Source organism: Nanorana parkeri, unplaced genomic scaffold (assembly GCF_000935625.1).
Source record: "Nanorana parkeri isolate BGI_ZX_2015 unplaced genomic scaffold, ASM93562v1 scaffold910, whole genome shotgun sequence".
NCBI lineage: Eukaryota > Metazoa > Chordata > Amphibia > Anura > Dicroglossidae > Nanorana > Nanorana parkeri.
This window is the reverse complement of record NW_017307178.1, coordinates 558,121-578,248: the sequence shown is the minus strand read 5'-3', so window position 1 is coordinate 578,248 and position 20,128 is coordinate 558,121. Positions and strand designations below refer to the sequence as shown.

Here is a 20,128-nt window from a genome sequence, read left to right as displayed (position 1 = left end):
CACTTTTTTCCAATAGAAGAACTATCATATTCCGTTCTCCAGCGGCTCCCTTTTTTGCCTTCCCTTCATTCCAGCACAGCGGCTTCTATCGGACTCTTTAGCATTCAACACGTCTAGGAGTGTCAGATGCCGGTGTTCCCCACTGCATACTGTGGTTCTATCATCCTTTTGTATCTACAGTACACAGCAGTGATGTAGGGGGTTAGTAGGAAACACAGGGGACACTGGCATCTGAAACTCTCAGAAGTGTCAAATGGCAAAATTATTTTTCGGCAATTAATTTGACGTTTCCAAATTTGTGAAATTCTGCAGTATTGTTCAGGAGGGAAGTCTCTGGCTGCATGAATGAAAAAAAGTAAGCCATCTGCTTAGCCAGCTATCTTATGTTTCATGATTCTCAATGCCCCCAGTGTTGGGATTGGCCCGCACATGACAAAGCGAGTATAAAAATAAAGAGCTGAGAGGGGCAACTTTGTCTAGTTCCATCTTGCCAATTACAGTAATCAGAAGTGACCATATTATTTTTAACTGCTGCTGACAGTTGTGAATATTTGGCATTGATCCATTTGCACATTATATCGCCTAAACCAATATACTTGAGTGTACTTCAGGGAAAAGGAAATGCATAAGGAGTGGAGTGTTAATTGATCTTTGACCTTGCAGTAGAAATCCGTATAAAAAAGTAATATAATCTTATGCAAAATGTGCTCCTATGTGTTAACAAAAATACTGTGATTTAATTTTCTTTCCAGCAAACTACTGTATATCAGTGGAAACAGCTAGCATCAATCCATATTTTGAAATTCCATACCACAGTTACAAGATAGGAGTCGGGGAAAGTAAACTGAGCTATCTGCAATAAAAACCTACACCTACCGAGGCAACACAAGCTCAAAAATGTCTCATCACTGGCAGCCACAGGATATGATTTAAGGTTAAAATAAACCGCCGACAATAAAAAAATTAAATACATTTGAGCCCCCCAAAATGAGGCGGTACTAATACTATCTTTTAACTGTGCCTACATCAGGAAATTAACTTACAAAGAGACATACAAAGTTTCTTCTGCTAAAAAGATTATTTCTCTCCCGTAGCAACTTCTTTTTTTTTTTACACTTTACGGTGCATGTGCCATGCATTGTTTACACTCAGCCCAATTACAGCATCTTTAAGATACCATGATTGGGCCGTGCATAGTGGAGAATTGTAATTCCTGTGTACATGTGCAAGAGTTACTTCATCAGTGTCCATTCAATGGCCGAAGAGGACTTCCAAAACCCTAGAAGTGGAAATGACGGCGCTGGGGGACAGCGCTGAGGACATGAGATTGACCCGACAGTGCTGGAGAAGGTCATACTTGTAACTGTGCTCTTATTGTGTATTTGTATTGCTGTGCATACTTGCACATTAGGGGGATAAAAACACTTACAAAGCTGTTTATTTCTGCTTTAAGCAGTGAGAGCACCTAGTTATAGTAGCAAACCTACAAATCTTTATATTTACATAATTCATGATTATTCATGATATGGAAGACCTCATTGCTTCCTTGCAAAACTCAGATGAGAAATGTAACTACTTGGCGATCCTGGATAATTTTTTTTCCCCTCGGTTACATGTCATTCTGAGTCTCCATTGGCCACTAAACATGCCTTGCCTATATCAACCAGTTGGAGAGCTAAGTTAAGCTCATGTTGTGGATGTGGGAAGCAGCCTCCTCTTAAAGTGGGATCCTTTTCTCTCCCCCTCCCCTTTTGTACTAGTCTCATTTTTTTTTTTTTTTTTTTCCATTCTGGTGGTTTCCCTGTAATTTCCTCCTTACCCTCTATCCACCTATTCTTGTGGTCTATACTTTTTTCCTCTTCTCTCCCGCGTCTCCCGATGGGGCCAAAAAAGATGCTGTGCCCCTATTTGATGAACTTAAACTGTTGTTTTTTTGTTTTTAGCATTTTGCTTTTTTGCACTAAATTTACCTCTTGGCCTTCAGGGTACTAATCATATTGTTAGGTTAAGAATGAAAACTGTTTTATTGTGTTCTAGTATGATACATTATATTCTGAATGTTATAATTGTCTTCCATGGATGTTCTACGTGGTATGTTTTGAAGACTATTCTTTTATTGTTCGGTCAATAAAGAAATGGAAAAAAAAATAGGTATAGGAATTATGTCAAAAGATGAAATTTACACTTAAATTACACTACTATAATCTAAATTATGTGCTGAAAATGGCACTATACTTTCCCCTGAACGACTTGGTGTCATGTAATCCTGAAATATAATTTTATTGTTGTGTCATGTAACAATATATTGGCAAACATTTTGGGTTTTCAATTATGCTGCTCAATTGAAGCTGTGGGAAGGGTGTTGGACTGCTGCAGACCTGGGCTGCTGCATGTATGTGAGAGCATTGGTCTGCCTCTAAGGTGCTGCCAGCAAAGGGTATTTTTACCCTCATTGCAGAACTTTGGGAATTAAAAAAAAAACTATTGGCGCAGTGTGTTACTGTATATGTAGCCTGACTGCTTTCCAGTAATGCATACATAAGTTTTAGTTGGGCTTTAACTAAGCTGAAGTCTTATGTTTTCGAGGATGTGGAGAAATGGGCTACTTTTTTCATACTTGGTGGCAATGCCCCAAAGTGCAAGCATTTTGGACACTAGTATATGATTTTCTTTCTGAGCTTCTGAATACTATGTTGCGTGCTTCACCTTTTTGGAGACTACTTAATCACCCTTCAGAGTGCCTCCACAAACTCCGTCATTTTTTGTTATATGTTCTCACTGCAGCTAAGGAAACCATAGCGCGACTCCGGCTATCAGTCCCGATACCCTTTGCGGAAGTTTTGTGGAGATTACACTGGATGTTTATTAATGAACGGAGCTCTGCACGTTTGGCTGATAAGTTACCACGCTTTGAGCATATATGGGAACCCTGGCTGCAAAATCTATTGACTCGTACATTTGGTACTCGCCTTGTCGAACTCTTATCACTGACATTTTTTGATGGTTGTTCATTGCTGGGTGGTGGGCACAGTTGGAGCGCTCTTCTCCTCTATATCTATATTTTCTAATCTTTCCTTTCCCCCTTTTTTCCTTTTACTCATTATTGTAATTGTTTACAATTTCACTACAGGTGAATATTTTATGCAACACGACTGCTTTGATTGTTGTATGCCTGATTGGATGTACTTATACTCTTGTGTCTTACCGCCACACAATTTTGTTATGCTATGCTTGCGACGCTCAGTTTTATACCTTTCGTATGTTTGTTACTCATTTGTTGCAATTAATAAAAACCTCTTGAATTAAAAAACAAAAAAAGCTAAAGTTATTAAATTCCAATAAAAGGTTGGCAGGAAGTTTGTTTTTCCTCGGTTTGTTATTGGTATTATGAAACAATAATTCTGGCCAGTTAGCTGATCACAAGTTGGCTAGTTACTTCTACAGATTGTCAGATTACTTACTATAGGGGGAATTTTTTAGGCATTCCAAATTTCTGCAGGGATGAATATCCGCAAAGAGGCTTTTTTCCAAGTGGATTCTTTTGTGTGTTTAACTGACAATTTTAAAGGATATCTAAATCGAATAACAGATTAAATATATTACAGCTTGCCTGTCATTGGATGTGGTAGTGGTATTCGTTTTCATTTTTCAGAATTAGAACGATTTCGGGAAGTAATAGTGAAAATATCTTCCCAGAAATTTGGTGTCCTTGTAAAGGTGCCCAAACACCAAACGATAATCGCGGGAAATCCTGCGATCGTACGATTATCGTAAGGTGTGTGGAAGCAGTGCGACCTCTACTACTGTAAGGTCGCACTACTTTTATCTTGGGAACATGTTCGAAAACCCGCCGAGCATCGTACGATGTTCGGCGGGTGTGTAGCATGTTCGTAAGATAAAAGCCGGACGGGCCGGTGTGCGCAAGCGCACACTGCCCGTTCGGCATTACGGTCATCGGAAAGCCCACCCCTCGGGGGCGTGGCTTGCAAGTGCGATCTGCCTGTCCAAGATAGGCAGATCTTACGTTTTTTAAAATTACCTTACAACCATCGCAAGACAAAAGTCTTGCGATGGTTGTAAGGTGTGTGCCCAGCCTAACTTAGTGTGACTTCAATACTGTTATCTTCCTTCTAAACTATGAAATTACGCAACTCCCACATGCAATGGTGACGGAGAAGATGTTAATCCTGTCCCAGGATGACAAACATGGCTTCTTTATAAAATACAGTGTAGTATAGCCACCCTAAAACAGAAAGTGTTATTCATAGGATTACCAGGTAAATATAAAGTGAAAAAACCCCCATAAAGTAAACTAATGCAGCCACCACATTAGGGCTGCAACCAACTAATCGAATAATAAGCGATGATGAGAATAGTTGTCAACTATTCTCATTAACAGTTAGTTGGTTGGATCCCCTAGCTCCTCCACGCTGGGAGGAGGGCAAAGCAAGCAGTGGGTGGGTGCAATAGCCAGGCTGCTTTTGGGGTACCATTGAAATGAATGGCACTGCAATGCACCTCCCGCAGCAGAATGTGTCAGGCCAAAACTGTGACTTCCCACCTTTTAAAAAAAAATTGTGCTGTATGCACATGGCGCTTGAATAGCTTCAGCCAGGGAATGACAGCTGCCAGTGGCAAGATTCCACAGTCGGCAGCTGACTGTAAATACACCATGTAGTGTACAGGTGCAATAGCCATCCTGCTATTGGCCATTTCAAACTGCAATAGCCAATAGCAGACTGGCTATTGCAACCCCGCACTGTTTGCCGTGCCCTCCTCCCAGTGAGAAGGAGAGAACTAGGGGATCCAATCTATAATGAGAATAGTTGGCAACTATTCTCATTTATCGATTAGTTGGTTGCAGCCCTAAAAACCACATTCACGGTTAGAATTTCGTTAGTTTAGGAGCAGGATGGAAAGTGTTTAAGTTTTTTGTCACTATAGTCTAAATCCCCATCAACTAACAGAACGATAGTTCTTTTGAAAATCTGAGCAGTTTATGGCCAGCTTAACTGTCCTCTGGATCACCAATACCCTCTGTTTGTTGTGCTTGTGCCATGCTTATAAAGAACAATGCCTTTTATTCATCTTCACCTATACATGTGCCTGAGATGTTTTGTTGAACTCTGTTGTGGAGCGATGTACATATATAAAAATGTGGAGGCTGCTGAAGGACATGCACTGTTTTTGCACCAGGCAGTCTGTGTAATGAGATATGTTTACATCTGAGGTTTGTACCTTTCTTGGAAAATGTGATGACAAGGCTAGTGGGATCTGTATCCCCGTCAGATTTTTTTCAATTCCTGTTCATGTGACTGCATAGAAAGTTGGGGGAGATTGTAATAGGTTCCCAAACAGTATTGAAAATGTCACTAAATATATAACTTTTCCCAAGCCTATTCAAAGCTTTGACCAAATGGCTGAAGCTGGGCTTTAAAGGAGAACTATGACATGAGTGATTTCCACTCACCTCATAGTTCTAAGCCGACCTGTGACAATGAGACTGTCACAGGTCGGCTCAGTAGATCGGGAGGTGAGCGAACACATACCGGGTTCCCTCACCTCACGATCCTGTCACGGCTCTCTGCCGTGACAGGGGGATGGGCTGGATTCCCCGCTCCGATCTGCCAGCGCTGACTGGAGGAACGGACGGGGGAGGGGTGGGTACAGCTGGCTCTGCCTCTAGATAGGCAGAGCCAGCTGTCACTCACGCAGCTGGGCTAGTTTGTGTCCTCCCGTTACCCTAAGGAGAACTATGGGGAAAAAAACTGACCCCATAGTTCTCCTTTAATCCAAAGGAGGAAAAGGGGGTTTTTTTGGTTGTTGTTTTTCCATAACAAAATGAATGTCTGCAAGTCATTTTTGCTTGTTTTTTTTTTTCTAGGCTGTGCAGTCTGACTCTGAAAAAGCTGCTTGTTGTGAAAGAGCTGGATAAGGAACTGATTTCGGTGGTTATTGCTGTAAAAATGCAAGTAAGCACACGTTCTATTAACTGTACCTCATAGTGGTTTTAGGTTACTCAAGCTCAAACTTTAAATCCTATATCCTTGTATACAAAATATTTGCATACATTCCTCCTTCATATTCTTTTAAAGATGTGTATCCCTTTCCAGCTAACAGGGGTTGTCAAACTTGGTGGTGAGACTGCAAATCCCATCATTCATCTGCCTCTGGAAGTCAAGCCTGTGGCTGTCTTAGTCTTGCAGTGCCTCCATAGGATTTGTAGTTCCACCACAGCTGGCACGCTGAAGTTTGGATACCCTTGCTATAGAACAATAAAGGAGAACTATGAGGTGAGTGAAAAGCACTCACCCTCATAGGTCGAGCCAACGCGTGACAATGAAACTGTCGCATGTCGGCTCAATAGATCGGGAAGTGAGTGAACACATGCCGTAGCTCTCACTTCTCGATCATCTCCCTGCAGGGATTCCCCCTCCCCCGCTCTGATTCTCCAGTGCTGAGTGAAGGAACAGACGGAGGAAGGGGCAGGTACAGCTGACTCTGCCTCTAGATAGGCAGAGCCAGCTGTCACTCACGCAGCTGGGTGGATCTCGACAGTAATGTTGGGATTCGCCCCCCTGCAGCGGTCTCAAAATACCGCGAGCTGTAGCTCGCTATATACTGAGCTTTGGTTAGTATATGTCTTCCCATGACCATTAAAGGAGAACTATGGGGTCAGTGTTTTTCCCCATAGTTCTCCTTAGGGTAACGGGAGGACACAAACTAGCGTCCTCCCGTTACCCTAAGCTCAGTATACCGCAAGCTCCGGCCGGAGCTGATCCCGACTTAGACGACAGGATCCGCCCAGCTGCGTGAGTGACAGCTGGCTCTGCCTATCTAGAGGCAGAGCCAGCTGTACCCGCCCCCTCCCCCGTCCGTTCCGCCAGTCAGAGCTGGCAGAGCGGGGAGAGGGGAATCCAGCCCCTCCCCCTGTCACGGCAGAGATCGTGACAGGATCGAGAGGTGAGCGATGTGTTTGCTCACCTCCCGCTCACCTCCCGATCTACTGAGCCGACCTGTGACAGTTTCATTGTCACAGGTCGGCTAGAACTATGAGGTGAGTGAAAAGCACTCGCCTCATAGTTCTCCTTTAAGAGAACTATGGGAAAAAACGCGTACCTCCATAGTTCTCTTTTAAATCACAGTGGACTTGAAGAACTCCGGGTGAATAAAATCTTAAACCTTGGAGTAGGGCTACCCATGCACTGCAAGACTTAAATGCTCGTTTTGCCTCGGGAGCTATAATAAGATATACTCGCCGAAACCACGGTCCCAGATGGCTCCTAGACTGGTCCCTTCAGCCTGTCTCCTCCGCTCTAGTGATGGAATGCCCTCACGTCCTTTTACACTGTATAGGACTTGATGATTAACAGCACTTTAGACCGTCGGAGATCTTAGCATTTTAGTTTTTTCGAACTCACTTTCATGGTTTGTATTTTTATTTTTTTTTAACCGTAGGGTTCAAAACGGATTCTTCGCTCCCATGAGATTGTGCTGCCACCTAGTGGACAAGTTGAAACAGATCTTGCACTTACCTTTTCACTACAGGTAATATTGTTTTATTGTAGCATTTCAGATGACTTGTATTTATGCACAGTGAAATGCTATGGGGGTCATTTATCGAAACTGGAGCAGGCAGAATCTGGAGCAGTTGCCCATGGCAACCAATCAGCTTCTCTCTTCAGTTTGATCAGTTAAAGTGACATTAAACCCTCAGATTTTTTTAACCTAAAACAATACTGTAATGTGTACCCTACTGTAGTCCATGGTTGTTTCCCTTCTCTTTGCTGCTCTTCCTTTTTAATTCTCATGCTGGGCAGAACTGTTTTGCAGCAGACTGCCTTGTCTCTGAAATGGATACATGGCGTCTGTGTGTAGGTTTGTAACCTGAGCCAGCACTACAGGAAGAGGCAGTCAGCTTCAAAGGGAAGTTCTCCCCCAGCATGAGAAGACATGAGGATTTAAAAGGAAGAGCAGCAAAGAGAAGGGAAACTACCATGGATTACAGTAAGGCGCACATTACACTATTGGTTTTATGTTAAAAAATCTGAGGGTTTAATGTCACTTTAAGATTTGAAATGAAACCGAGAAGCTGATTGGTTGGTTGCCATGCACAGCTGCTCCAGATTCTGTCTGCTCCGGTTTGATAAATCCCCCTCTGTGTTTTTAAATGAAATGTGGGTGTTTTGCAGTACCGTTGTCGGTGTCGAGCATGAAGAGTAACATGAATGTTGTCTTGCTTTTTCTTTACTAGTACCCTCACTTTTTAAAAAGGGAAGGAAATAAACTCCAGATAATGCTTCAGCGGAGGAAAAGATATAAAAATCGAACAATTCTGGGTTACAAAACTTTAGCGATTGGATGCATCAACATGGCTGAGGTGGGTGCCCAAGTAATAATGTCAAATTTCCAATATAAAAGATGGAAATCTATTCATTATCTGCTCTGTTAGAAGAGTCTTATGAAGGAGCATTATATTTGTATTTTTGTCCTTTGGTGTTTCATTTACTGGCCTAAGCCTAACCCCTTAGTGACACAGCTTCAGAAATGGTTTCATTCCTGGGGACCACAGCAATTTTGCCATTTTTGCGATGTGTTTGTTTAACCATAATTTCCATCTTCCTCATGCATTGCACATACACATATTATATACCATTTTTTAAAGGAAAATGGGCTTTCATTTGTTGTGCTATATGCATATGTAAATTCTTTTTTTTTTTTTTTATAAAAAAGAAAAATGCAAAAAAGAAAAATGTTTTCACAGCTTTGGCAATAATAATGTGGACATAATTAGTGTAGCTAATAGAAAGTAATTCCTAATAAATTTATTTTATTTGTCCTGATTTTATAGGGTACATCATGTGTCTGGGATTTCAGTTTATTTTGGGAGTTCTAGGAATGGTATACAATTAGTGTGGAACAGTATTAGAATGTGGTATATTTGTCTAGCTTTAATAGCCTCCTTGGCACTATTTTCTTATTTAATTTTCTGGTTTTTTTTTTGTTTTTTTTTTACATTTCCTGGGGCTTTTGATACTAAGTATTTTGAGGAGATACAAAGTATCGCTGAGGAGAATACAGTATCACTTTGTAATACACAGCTGGCTTCCAGCTCCACAACAAAGTGAGCTGTTGGCTGTCACAGCACGGGTGCTCACAGCGATCAGCTATCCAGTGATCACTGTGCTGTGACCACCTAAATTGATGTTGAGGGACCCATCAACGACATTAACTCATTGAGCACTGGTCCATGCACAGACTAATGCTCGTTGTTAGACATGTGCACTGCCAAAAAATTTGTTTAGTTTTGTTTTTAAATTCGGATTTGTGTTATTTAGTTTTTCGGGATTTGGGTGTGAAAGTCAATTCGGACTCGGGATTCGGGCGAAATTCGCTAGCAGTAGTTCGTTCGCACGTTCTTTTCGTTTCTTATTCGTTTCGTTCATTCATTCGTTTTTCTTCAACGAACGAAACAAATAAGAAACGAAAACGAACGTTCGATCGAACTACCTCTACCGAATTTCGGAAACGGAAATTCGGATTCGTTTGCATTCGTTATATCTGTAATTCGGATACATCTGAATTTCCGAAAATTCGTCCGAATTTCGATTCGGAACGAAACAAATCGCACATGTCTACTCGTTGTACCACATGACAGGATTATTTTGTCACCAGTCGTTAAGGAACTGAAAGACCGTGACGGAATAATCCCGCCATTAGTTGGGAATAGGTTACCAAGCATTTGGATAGGTTACCTTGCAGGCTTACTCAAGATGCTGACATGAATATAGGGAGATTTACACAGAATATTTAACGTAAACTTTAACTGTAACAAAAGCCATCAGTGCTAAGGTGCATGCTGCTTAAAATCTAAAGCCTAATTGGTTTTCTTTCATTTTGAAAAGAATTGCGGAGGGTTAAAACCAGACAGTGTGTTTACCTCCTCCCCACTCTGTCCAAATCTAAAAAAATGTTTTGCCTACAGTTCTACTTTAATCCCTATGGAGTCCTTTTGAATCTTTGATACAAGCTGCTATTTTCAGCGAGTCAAGATTAAGCTTTAACCGCCATTGATCTCTGAGGTGGAACATGCCTAAAAATCAAAGTTTTAAAAAAAACAAACCTTAGAATTTGCATTGCTGCAGGTGAGGCAAATATAGTTCTGCTTAAATCTTTGTCCCAATGTAAAGGCTGGATTTGTGAGTCAAAGTGTGGGGTGATATCATATTTTCATGAACTACAAGGTATGCGCACTTCAGCAGTGTTGTTACATTGGAAACATTGTAGGCTAGTTGATATTCTAGTTACACCTGTACAATACCGCAGACATTCCTGCAGTACTTTTGGAATTAAACCAAAAACTTTAATTGCTTTGTCTGTGAGGGTCTTTATTTATCCAGGTGAATGTATAGCTTTTAATCACAAGGGACTTTATGTTATAGATGTTTCATCACTCTTCCCAATGAGTTTCTCAGTTCATATAAGGAAGCATTTAGACCCACATGGGTAGGTCAGTCAGATGAATGTGAACACCATGAAATATGCAGCACGGTATAGTCAGTGGCGGAACTCATAACCAAAGGGCCCTGGTGCAAGATTTTATCTTGGGGCCCCCCTCCCAAGACGGGGACGGGGGGGGCGGGAGCGGATCAAACTGCCCCCCCCCAGCGGTCTCTAATGTTGCCGTAGCGTGCTGGACTTACCGGAGACCCTGCAGAGCACACTATAGATCCTGTATAGCCCACCTGAGACTCTCTATGGTGGGCTTTGCAGGGTCCCAGGTAGGCTGGTCTGGTCGACGGGATGCCGCCCGGTACAGTTGATACCTATGTAGGAGGCCCCCCAGACCTCTCACATGGGTACCGGCTATTCCCCTCTGATGGCGGTGTTCTATCAAAGGTTGTGACTACGTTAGAATGTGTGACGTGGTCACACGTTTTAACGTAATGCCGCCCAGTTTTTTGGCGGTGGAATATGTGACCACCAATAGGTGAAGCTTTCCCAGCTGTTCCAGGGCAGATCGGCATCGCAAATCGCATGTGCAGGAGAACCCATCTGCCCCGCTGATCTCCCCCCATCCAGATATCTATTACCCCTCTACAAACCCCCCCCCCAACCACGTATCTATTACCCCTCTATAACCCCCCTATCCAGATATTTCTCACCCCTCACCCACCCCACCGGGACCGTGCACTGCCATATATTGCAGGACCGGACCGCACTGAGACTGTGGGGGTGCCCAGTACCAAACCCCACTGGGCCCCCCCACAGCTTTAGGCCCCGGTGCCACGGCACCGGCGGTAGTTCCGCCACTGGGTATAGTTGTAAAAGACAAAGGCCTATACATTGGGGAGGCCAAACAACTGCTCAGCAAGCACAAGGCCCAATATCGAAAAGTCAGAAAAGTTGGGGGTTTTTAGGCAGCCGACTGACAACTTGCACACCAAGAATTTCTTGAAAAAGTATATTTTAATTGATTAAAAAGCAAATAGAATTGATAAAATTGACAACATGATTCCCCTGTAAACTCACTCCACATTGATTAAATTAATTCATATATAGATGACAATCAGAATTCTTGTGCAATTGAACATGATTGAAAAAACATGATTGAAAAGTTCATAAATACATAACATGATTAATATAATGAAAGATGATGGAGGAGCTTGATTTTCTCAACGTTTCGCACTAGATAGCGCTTCTTCAGGAGATGAAGAGGGAAGTTGTCCTTAGAGTCTGTGTGCGTCCCAGTCGTTCCCCCTGGCTCAGACCGTGAAATAATAAAAGCAAATGGCAAGGAGGGGAGAAAGAGGAGAGAGAAAATGAAAAGAGGCCCCAGACCCCAGTAGAGGCAGACCCAATCGGGAGATGGCGGGGGTACCACTCCTCGCAAAAGATTGGGAGTAGATACAAAACGTTGACGGTCAGCGTAGTAAGGTAACCGTTCCTCTCTCTCGATATCGTGCCCCCAGCAGCTAATACAGCCCTGTAAAGTAGAACTGCAGGCTGGGGGCTGGGTGTTGGCATCCTAAGCCTGGATCCAGGTCACTGTCTTTTCAAATCAAGCACAAGGCCCAACACGGAAGAGTAAACTCTACTGGCCATAGCATGGCAGTATTCCTGCACTGTAAAGAGAGGGGACATTCTGTCGCACACCTTTAGGGGGAGGGGTTTACTAGTTTGAAAATGGAGGATGATCGTCAAACTGGAACAACCACCCACATATAATAGAGATTTTACATGGTTACCCTGGTGACTTAACAATAATTCACTTTTTCCAACATATAACTCGTAAAGCTAACCCTTGCGAAAAAAAGACCCCATGATGATTAAGTAGAACATGGTATTTTCAAAACGTTTAGTTTTCCATGTTCCAAGAATTATAGAAGTGATTGGGTGGCTTTACACTTTTATGTGAAATCTTGATGCTGAATGAAGAAATGTAAACAAATTCTTGGCTGCTATTGTGGCCGTGAGTTTTACATGCCAATATTGTTGCCGCCATAGTAGGTTCATCAGCAGCAGTGAAAGGGTTGAGGGCCCATTCACACCACATCCAGACCAGTGTTTCTGGACCCAAAATGCATCCTAATGTATCCCTATGCTATTTATGGCCTGTGTTCACACCAGCGCAGTCCGTTCCAGACCAGAAAATTACTGCACATCTCATGTCTGGTCTGGAATGCACTGGAACTGCGTTCAGGTTCACACCATTTTCCGGACCAGATCTGGTCCGGAAAATGGTGTGAACCTGCCCTAAAGGGAATGTGGGATTAGATTCATGTATGTATCGACAAGGTATATATGAATCTGTATGCAAAAATAAATTGTTCTAATGCAGACTTTTAAGGTACCCATAAAAGAGATTAATACACATTGATTAAACATATTACAAGTTTAGTCATTTTCAAATAAAATATATACCCCTAGGTCTGCAAAAACTAATCGACATAATCGATTTATAATCGATTATTCAAAAAGTTGTCAACTTTTTCAATCATTGATTAATCTGCTTCCGATTGGTTGGCCCTGTTTTCCACTGCTCCAAGCTTGCTCCTGTGATGGACTACACTCAATACAAACTAGTAGTCCATCACTGGAGCCATTTTTAAAAATGTATTTTATGTTTTATCCGATTAACTGATCGGCTAACTAATCGATTTTGAAAATAATCGTTAGCTGCAGCTCTATATACCCCATTACTCCGTAAATACGTGGAGTTTACATGGACAACATATATTATCTAGGAACAAATGCTCCACCCGAGCTCCCCCTCTGCCAGATATCACAATACCCTTTTGATACAAAGATGCATATATGATATCCTCCTATATATTGTGACAAGTCTATGGGGGTCCACCGGTGAAGAGGCGTGGGGGGTGTATTTTTGAAGTGTGACTAGCTCTTCTCATGCATTTTGCGGCAGCGTGCCGCTTCAGGAGAAGGCCAGAGCTATCTCAAAGAATCAATATTTACAATTATCCATATGTTTTTATTGTACAATAAATAGCACCACACTGGTTATATACATGCATTAGTTCTCACAATTTTCGTGGTCGCACAACACTGCAAACAGACCAGAATTGGAGCGCTACACACATCAGGTGGGAAAGGGGTTAGGAAGCATCGGAAGCCATAATTCCATAGTGCACAACACTAATATGACTTATTATTTTTTTTGAACATCTACTCCCTGGCCATACTCTGCTATAAAAATCCCTAAAAAAAGACTTAAATTTATAGGTAGTCCTCTCTCTCTCTTTCTCTCTCCCTCAATGATGTATCAATTTATATTCGGCGCAGTATATCCCCATATAGATCATCCTATATTCTTAAGGTGGCAGGCCAATCCGATGTAATAAACCTTAGGGTTAAAATAAAATATAGTGCAATACTATATTCCGTGTATATTACCTTTTATTAAAGTGACACCAAATTCAGGAGATAAATCTTAAAAATACATTCAAGCACCTTTTAACTAATAACAGAAACCTAGTTTATTTGTGCATCATTCGGCTTTAGATCCTCAAACCATCTGGAATTTGTGCTGACACTGGAGGGTGGCTACTTTTGTTCCCCATGGCACCTGTGTGTGTTGTAGAGAAGCCACCGCTCCAAGCTCTCTCCTGTGTTGTACACAACAGTGAGTTGTAAAAGCCAGATAACCTAGCACTTTACAAGGGTCAAAGGCCTGTCTATCACCCGTGTGTGTGCTCCTTTCACTTGCTGAGCTCAAATGAAATGCTGTAATTGGTGGTAAGCCGGGTCTTTACCCTTAGAGGCATGGGTGTAATAGTGATCTGTTGCCTGATAAAGGAGATCATAAAAATCTGAACTCTGAACAACTCTGAAATGTTGCTTTAGCTTTATGATGAATACAGCTTAAGAGTCGTGGGTGATATGGTAATATACACCTTTTGCTATACACCTTTTGCTTATGATTTTGCAATGACGCCATCCGTCGCACATCTGTACAGCACTCGGAGATTAAAGGTCAAGTTCTATATTCCTTCATTTATGCTTACCATTAAAGGGGCATCATCTGTAAATGTATGTCTGCCTCTCATTTTTTCCTGGTAACATCCCCAACACTAAAAAGAAGGCTGTTGCATGCAGATTCTGGCAACTCCTTGCAGCAGGCCTTGTTTTGTGCATGCCCCAATTGCAGCATTAAGTTTGACAGCCCTTGGGTTGAATCACTTTAATAAGTGCAGGTACTCATTATTAGAGGGAATGAGTGGATACAGAAGTGGGTTACTCAGATTGTCCCACCTGTTAAACTTCCCCTTGTTTCATTTAATTTTGTCCTTAAGGTTTTTCCAAAGCCCCCCTTCAAACCTATTCAGGAGATTTCCTTGATTACTTTGTCAGAGAACATGCCTTTCCTCGTAGTAATTTTTGTTTCTCCGTGCTGGCAGCCTTGTCCTGCATGGGGTCTTTCCTCATCGTTTACAGCGATAAGGTATTAAGATCTATGCATTCTATGCTGCCTATGGCCATGCCTTGTTCTACCTAAATGTGGATACTTGGCTTCTAGTTCAGTCATATTTAGTTGAATTTTCTCAGGCTTATCCCTTGGAAGAACTGGATTATTTAATTTCAAGTCACCCCAAACTCTGTCAGGGAGATGGGTGCTTTCTGTACCTTCTTACTGTACATCAGGCTTTGGTTTGCAAGTTTTTTCCTTCATTCATACTGTTTAAAAACTTGGGTTGATGTGGCTGCTAGAGCTGCAGCTAACGATTATTTTCAAAATTGATTAGTTAGCCGATTATTAAGTTCGATTAATCGGTTAATCGGATAAAAAATAAAATACATTTTTAAAAGTGGCTCCAGTGATGGACTACTAGTTTGTATTGAGATTGTAGTCCATCTATAGCTGGTGGTATTCCGCATTGCGCTGTATAATGTATCATTGCTGGGATCTGTAGTCCTCTATACAGCGCAATGCAGAATACCACCAGCTATAAAGGAATACAACAAATAGTACATTATACATACAGCGTACAATGTATTGCTGGGATTTGTATTCCTATGTATAATATAAAGCACAATGTACCATCAGCTATAGAGGAATACAAATCCCAGCAATACATTATAGAGCACCATGTGGGGGGGAGGGAAGTGCAGGCTTACCTGAGCAGTCTTCCAGCAAGTTGCTTCTGAGATCGGGCCTGTCTGTCGGCGGCTGTCACCCCTCACCTGCTCCTCCTTACTCCTTCCCGCGTCCCTGTGCCGATCGTGGATGTGGGCGGGCGGTGAGCGGGAGTTGGGGAGGAGGTGCGGCGCGCAGCTTGTGTGGAGCCGTGAACAGGGCCAACTAATCAGAGGCCGATTAATCGATGATTGAAAAAGTTGACAACTTTTTCAATCATCGATTATAATCGATTATGTTGATTTAGTTGTTGCAGCCCTAGTGGCTGCCCTGGTGAATGCTTGGTGTGTACGTAAGATCCAAGAAGCTAGAGGATGTCTTTTTATTTTGCCCCCATTTTTGCCACCCAAGCATGTATATCACACGTATGCAAGCTGGTCCTTGTTTCACACATTTACCAAATTCTGTTGTGTCGATGTCATTATCTAATGCTAGTTTTGGGCGCTGGCGTTTATAGGTGGCTATGCGATTCACCACAAAACTTAAGGTTTGCCTGTTTTGTGGATCTTTTGACTCCCTTTCTTAAAGTGGACCTTTTACCTCTTTGTCTAAAAACCACATCAGCATACAGCTCTGCACGCTGATATGCAATCATCTTCCATTCATTAGCTAAACAAACACTTTTTTTAATTTTACTTATTCTTCTTTTTTCCCACTCCCTGGTCCAAATGATGTGATGTGCCCAAACACTGCATTCTGGAAAGGTTACATCACAGATCATTGCTGGGAAATCTCTTCTGTAATCTCACGAGACCTCAGGGAAAGGCATTTTCCTCCCCTGAGATGATGTCCTAGTCACAAGTGCCAGAGTTCCAGAAAGTAAAGGGAGATCTAGTAATCTGCCCTCAGTTAAAATGGCCACAGTCTGATGAGAAGAATAATCAGGTATGCAAAAAATAAAAAGCCGGCAATTCTCCAGCATTATCTGCTTGTAGTTTGTCATTACTAAACATGTCTAAAGGTATCTTGTTGTTTTGAAGATATGGGTAACGTTTCTCTTTAAGGACTACTCTTGCATGTTCCTATTGTTTGCTGTATCTTCCAGTGAACTGTGATAGAATGTTAGAACAGTATTTTACGGTGAGAAGAAAAATTCCTTATTCTAACATGTAGTTAATTGTTGGACACCAATCCTGGCCATTCATTTTCTTTGCATGTTTGGCATATTGCTAGAGTGAAGACTGTTTCTTTTCGAAGGTTATGCTGAACTGTTACCTTCTTCACTGCCTGCTATCCCTGGGCTTGGTCTTTGTCTGCTGAGGGTGTAGCCAAAATGAGGAGCTGTGCCTTTTTGCTTTGCATAATGTCTGACCTCCAACAAACTGGGGGTATGCCACCGGATCTGCTGTGTCCTCCAATAGTTTGACAAGAAAGGGATTTTACAGTGAACTGGAGCATCTTGGCTTCTTTTCCCATGGTTCTCATTTATTATCGTCCATTATGAAATGCATTTACAGAGCTCAATCTGAACATTCATGGTTTAAATATGCATTTTTTTTTCAGGTTATGCAACATCCATCAGAGGGAAGCCAGATCTTGAGTCTTTTTAGCAATATGAAGGAAGCATCTGCAAAGGTAGCCGAAATATGGATATTTTCTCTCTCCAGTCAGCCAATTGATCATGAAGACAGTGCCATTAATACCAACCAGAAGATAAAATCCACAGGTTTGCATACTTCATCATTTCAGTACTACTCTTGACACTGTTGACTGGTGACTTGTCTATAGTTTGGTTACTTGACACAACCACCATATGCTTGGATGTGTGGGTTCTTTACAAATAAGCTTGTAGTTTTTACAAATAATAAATAGGGATTATTAACATTTTGTGTTTTTTTTTTTTTTTCTCTTTTAAACTGGCCAGTAATCTTCACCAGCTGTCATCATCCAAGTGGGCACAGTTTTAAATGTTTCATACTTCTGTGTATATTTATTTAGATTTTGTTTTTTTTGTGTGTTTTGGAAAAATGTTTCTGCTGTATAACAAATTATCACTGTTTGTTTAAACTAGTTTAAAGTTTCTCTGTAACAACTCTGGTCTTAAGTGCTTCAGAAAAGTTGACAGACCTTTTAGCTGCGATTGCAAAATCTATGAGCTGTGATGGTATCTCCAAACAAATGCATTTGTGTGATGTGTAAGGTGAAATATTGGAATGATTATGCTAGGCAGAGATAACATTTGCTTGTGGGCAGCTACCTTTACTTTAAGGGTCACTCCAACCCCAATTTTGATGTTTTGTTTTGGCTTGGCCATCTCTTGTGGACCTTGGTATAGTAACTCCATCAACCTGTCATTGGGATTTACAAAAACAGTCTTTATTTTCTTAGGATTTTTTTTAAATTGTTATTTTGAGAGCCTGTCTGGTCCCTAAAGGCTTATACAGATCATTCCCCTGCAACAGAAGATGGTGTGTATACTCACCCCTTTAGCAGCCTTTTTTTTCCCTTTTACTACTTTTGTTCCAGTGCAAAAGCCTGTACTGCATTTTTGATACTCCTGGAAGTGTGGGAAATGCATGTGTCCCCCAGCTATGCTGCACACAGTATAAAAACAAAAATGTCCCAGCACACTTACCAGCTAGCCTGCAAAAAATTACTGTCTGTTTTAGGGCTAAAAACAGACGTTTTAGTTGCACAAGCTTTGCAAAATATGTAGAAGGCACACTGCCTCATTAAGCCCCCTCAGATTACAGTTGGGACCGCACTATACAATGAGAGCCTCCATTTTGAAGCATATATAGAAAAGCATGAACGGGGTGCAGGTTCACCAGGGAGCAGCTCATTCCTCCCTAAAGGCACAGGGACACACCAGAAGCCCTGCACATCACAACGGCAGCTGAAGCCCCACTGTGTCCCCAAACCAAATCCAACAAGCAAAACAAATGTCAAATGCACTCATCGATTCATAACAAGCTGTGGAGCAAGGTGCACATGGAAGGGCTTTACACAGTACATAGGCAAAACTTTCTCAGCACACTCGCCAGCCTGCAAATATATTACACTGTCCAACTTTAGGGAGAAATGAGCTGCCTCCTGGCGAACTTGCACCCAGTTCATCCTTTGCTATATATGCTTCACAATGGGGACTCGTATAGATTACAGTTAAGACCAGACTCCACCGAGGGGCCTTGATGAGGCAGTGTGGCTTCCACATATTTTGCAAAAGTTGTGCAACTAAAATGTCTGTTTTAACCCTACAAGTTATACCGTGTTTTTGCAGCTGGCAAGTGTGCAGGGAATCTTGCTTTTGTACTGATTTCTTCCTCTGCCCCCTCTACGTCACAACAGTACTCTGCAATGACATAGGTCAGAGGAAGGTACCAGCACGTGGCGGGAGAGACAGACATTTGACATTTCCTGAAGTGTTAAATGCTAAAGAGGCTTTCCTAGGCTGTAGTGTTGGAATGGAAATAAGTTAGGAAAAATAGGCTGCTATACAGGTGAGTATTTTCCTTCTTCTATTTCTTCTATTGCAGGGGATTTCTAAATTCAAACCTCTAGAAACATAACCGGGTTTCTTTGACTCAATTTTAATTGTGACTCAAAAGATAAAAAGGACACCTTACCAAGCACGTAAATAGAAATAAAATATTCATCATACAATAAAACTAATGTTAAAAATGTGTTATTTGTGCCTTAGATAACTATTCTGAGGAGGAGTATGAAAGTTTCTCTTCAGAACAAGAAGCCAGTGATGATGCTGTTCAAGGCCATGTGAGTATACATCACTGTAGCATTTATCATACCTGCATGACAAGTACTGTATGTCACCTGCTAAGACCCTTGGAATAACAACTTGATGCAACTAACAGAAATGCTAGCACATTTCTTTTTTCAACAGTGTTATGTTTTGTTTGAAATTCCCAGCAAAAGAGCTGCAGGGCTGAATTTGTAGTGTGTATGGCTAGCTTAAGAGATCCCTAAGCCAGCTAATTTTACAGGGGGCATCTCTTCAGGATTTTTGTGCACACTATGGAGCTTGGTAGTGCTAGGAAAAGCAGTCACCACCTTCTACCTGTAAACCTAGGGCCCTGGCAAATAAAGGCACCCCTTTCTTTTGTCCATTTCAAGTGCACCTTTTTTGCTCTCAGGAGGTGCACCCAAAGCGGTTCAAACCAGCAAGCCCCAGACCTAGACTGACCTGCAATGCCAATCCTTGGCCAACAGGGTGGGGAAGATGCTGACAGATGCTTGCAGACTTCTGCAACATTTTCAGTGTTTGGGTGCAAAATGTAGTATCCAAGATAGTTCCTCCCCCCCCCAACCTCCCTCTTTCAGGTAATCTCCCTACCTCCTCTGGAACATTCAGTTTAAAGTGTATGTAAACCCAAAACCTACATGTAATATACTGACCTTTTACCAGTGGCTACATTAGTTTCCTTTTTTTTCAGGTTTTTTTTTACCTTTTCATTTTCTCCTGGTGATTCTGCTAACAACCCACTTCCTGTCCTAGGGGGACACTTATGTACTGAA

The 20,128-nt window shown here is 41.8% G+C and overlaps 1 protein-coding gene across 1 annotated transcript in view; it reads left to right on the top strand.

Moving 5' to 3' along the window:
• PACS2 (phosphofurin acidic cluster sorting protein 2) overlaps positions 1-20,128 on the top strand; it is a 110,804-nt gene that overhangs the window by 35,773 nt on the left and 54,903 nt on the right. The window contains exons 2-6 of the mRNA XM_018566038.1: positions 5,885-5,972; positions 7,459-7,548; positions 8,255-8,380; positions 17,159-17,321; positions 19,296-19,369. Coding sequence (XP_018421540.1) covers positions 5,885-5,972; positions 7,459-7,548; positions 8,255-8,380; positions 17,159-17,321; positions 19,296-19,369 — 541 coding nt within the window. The remainder of the gene's footprint in view (positions 1-5,884; positions 5,973-7,458; positions 7,549-8,254; positions 8,381-17,158; positions 17,322-19,295; positions 19,370-20,128) is intronic.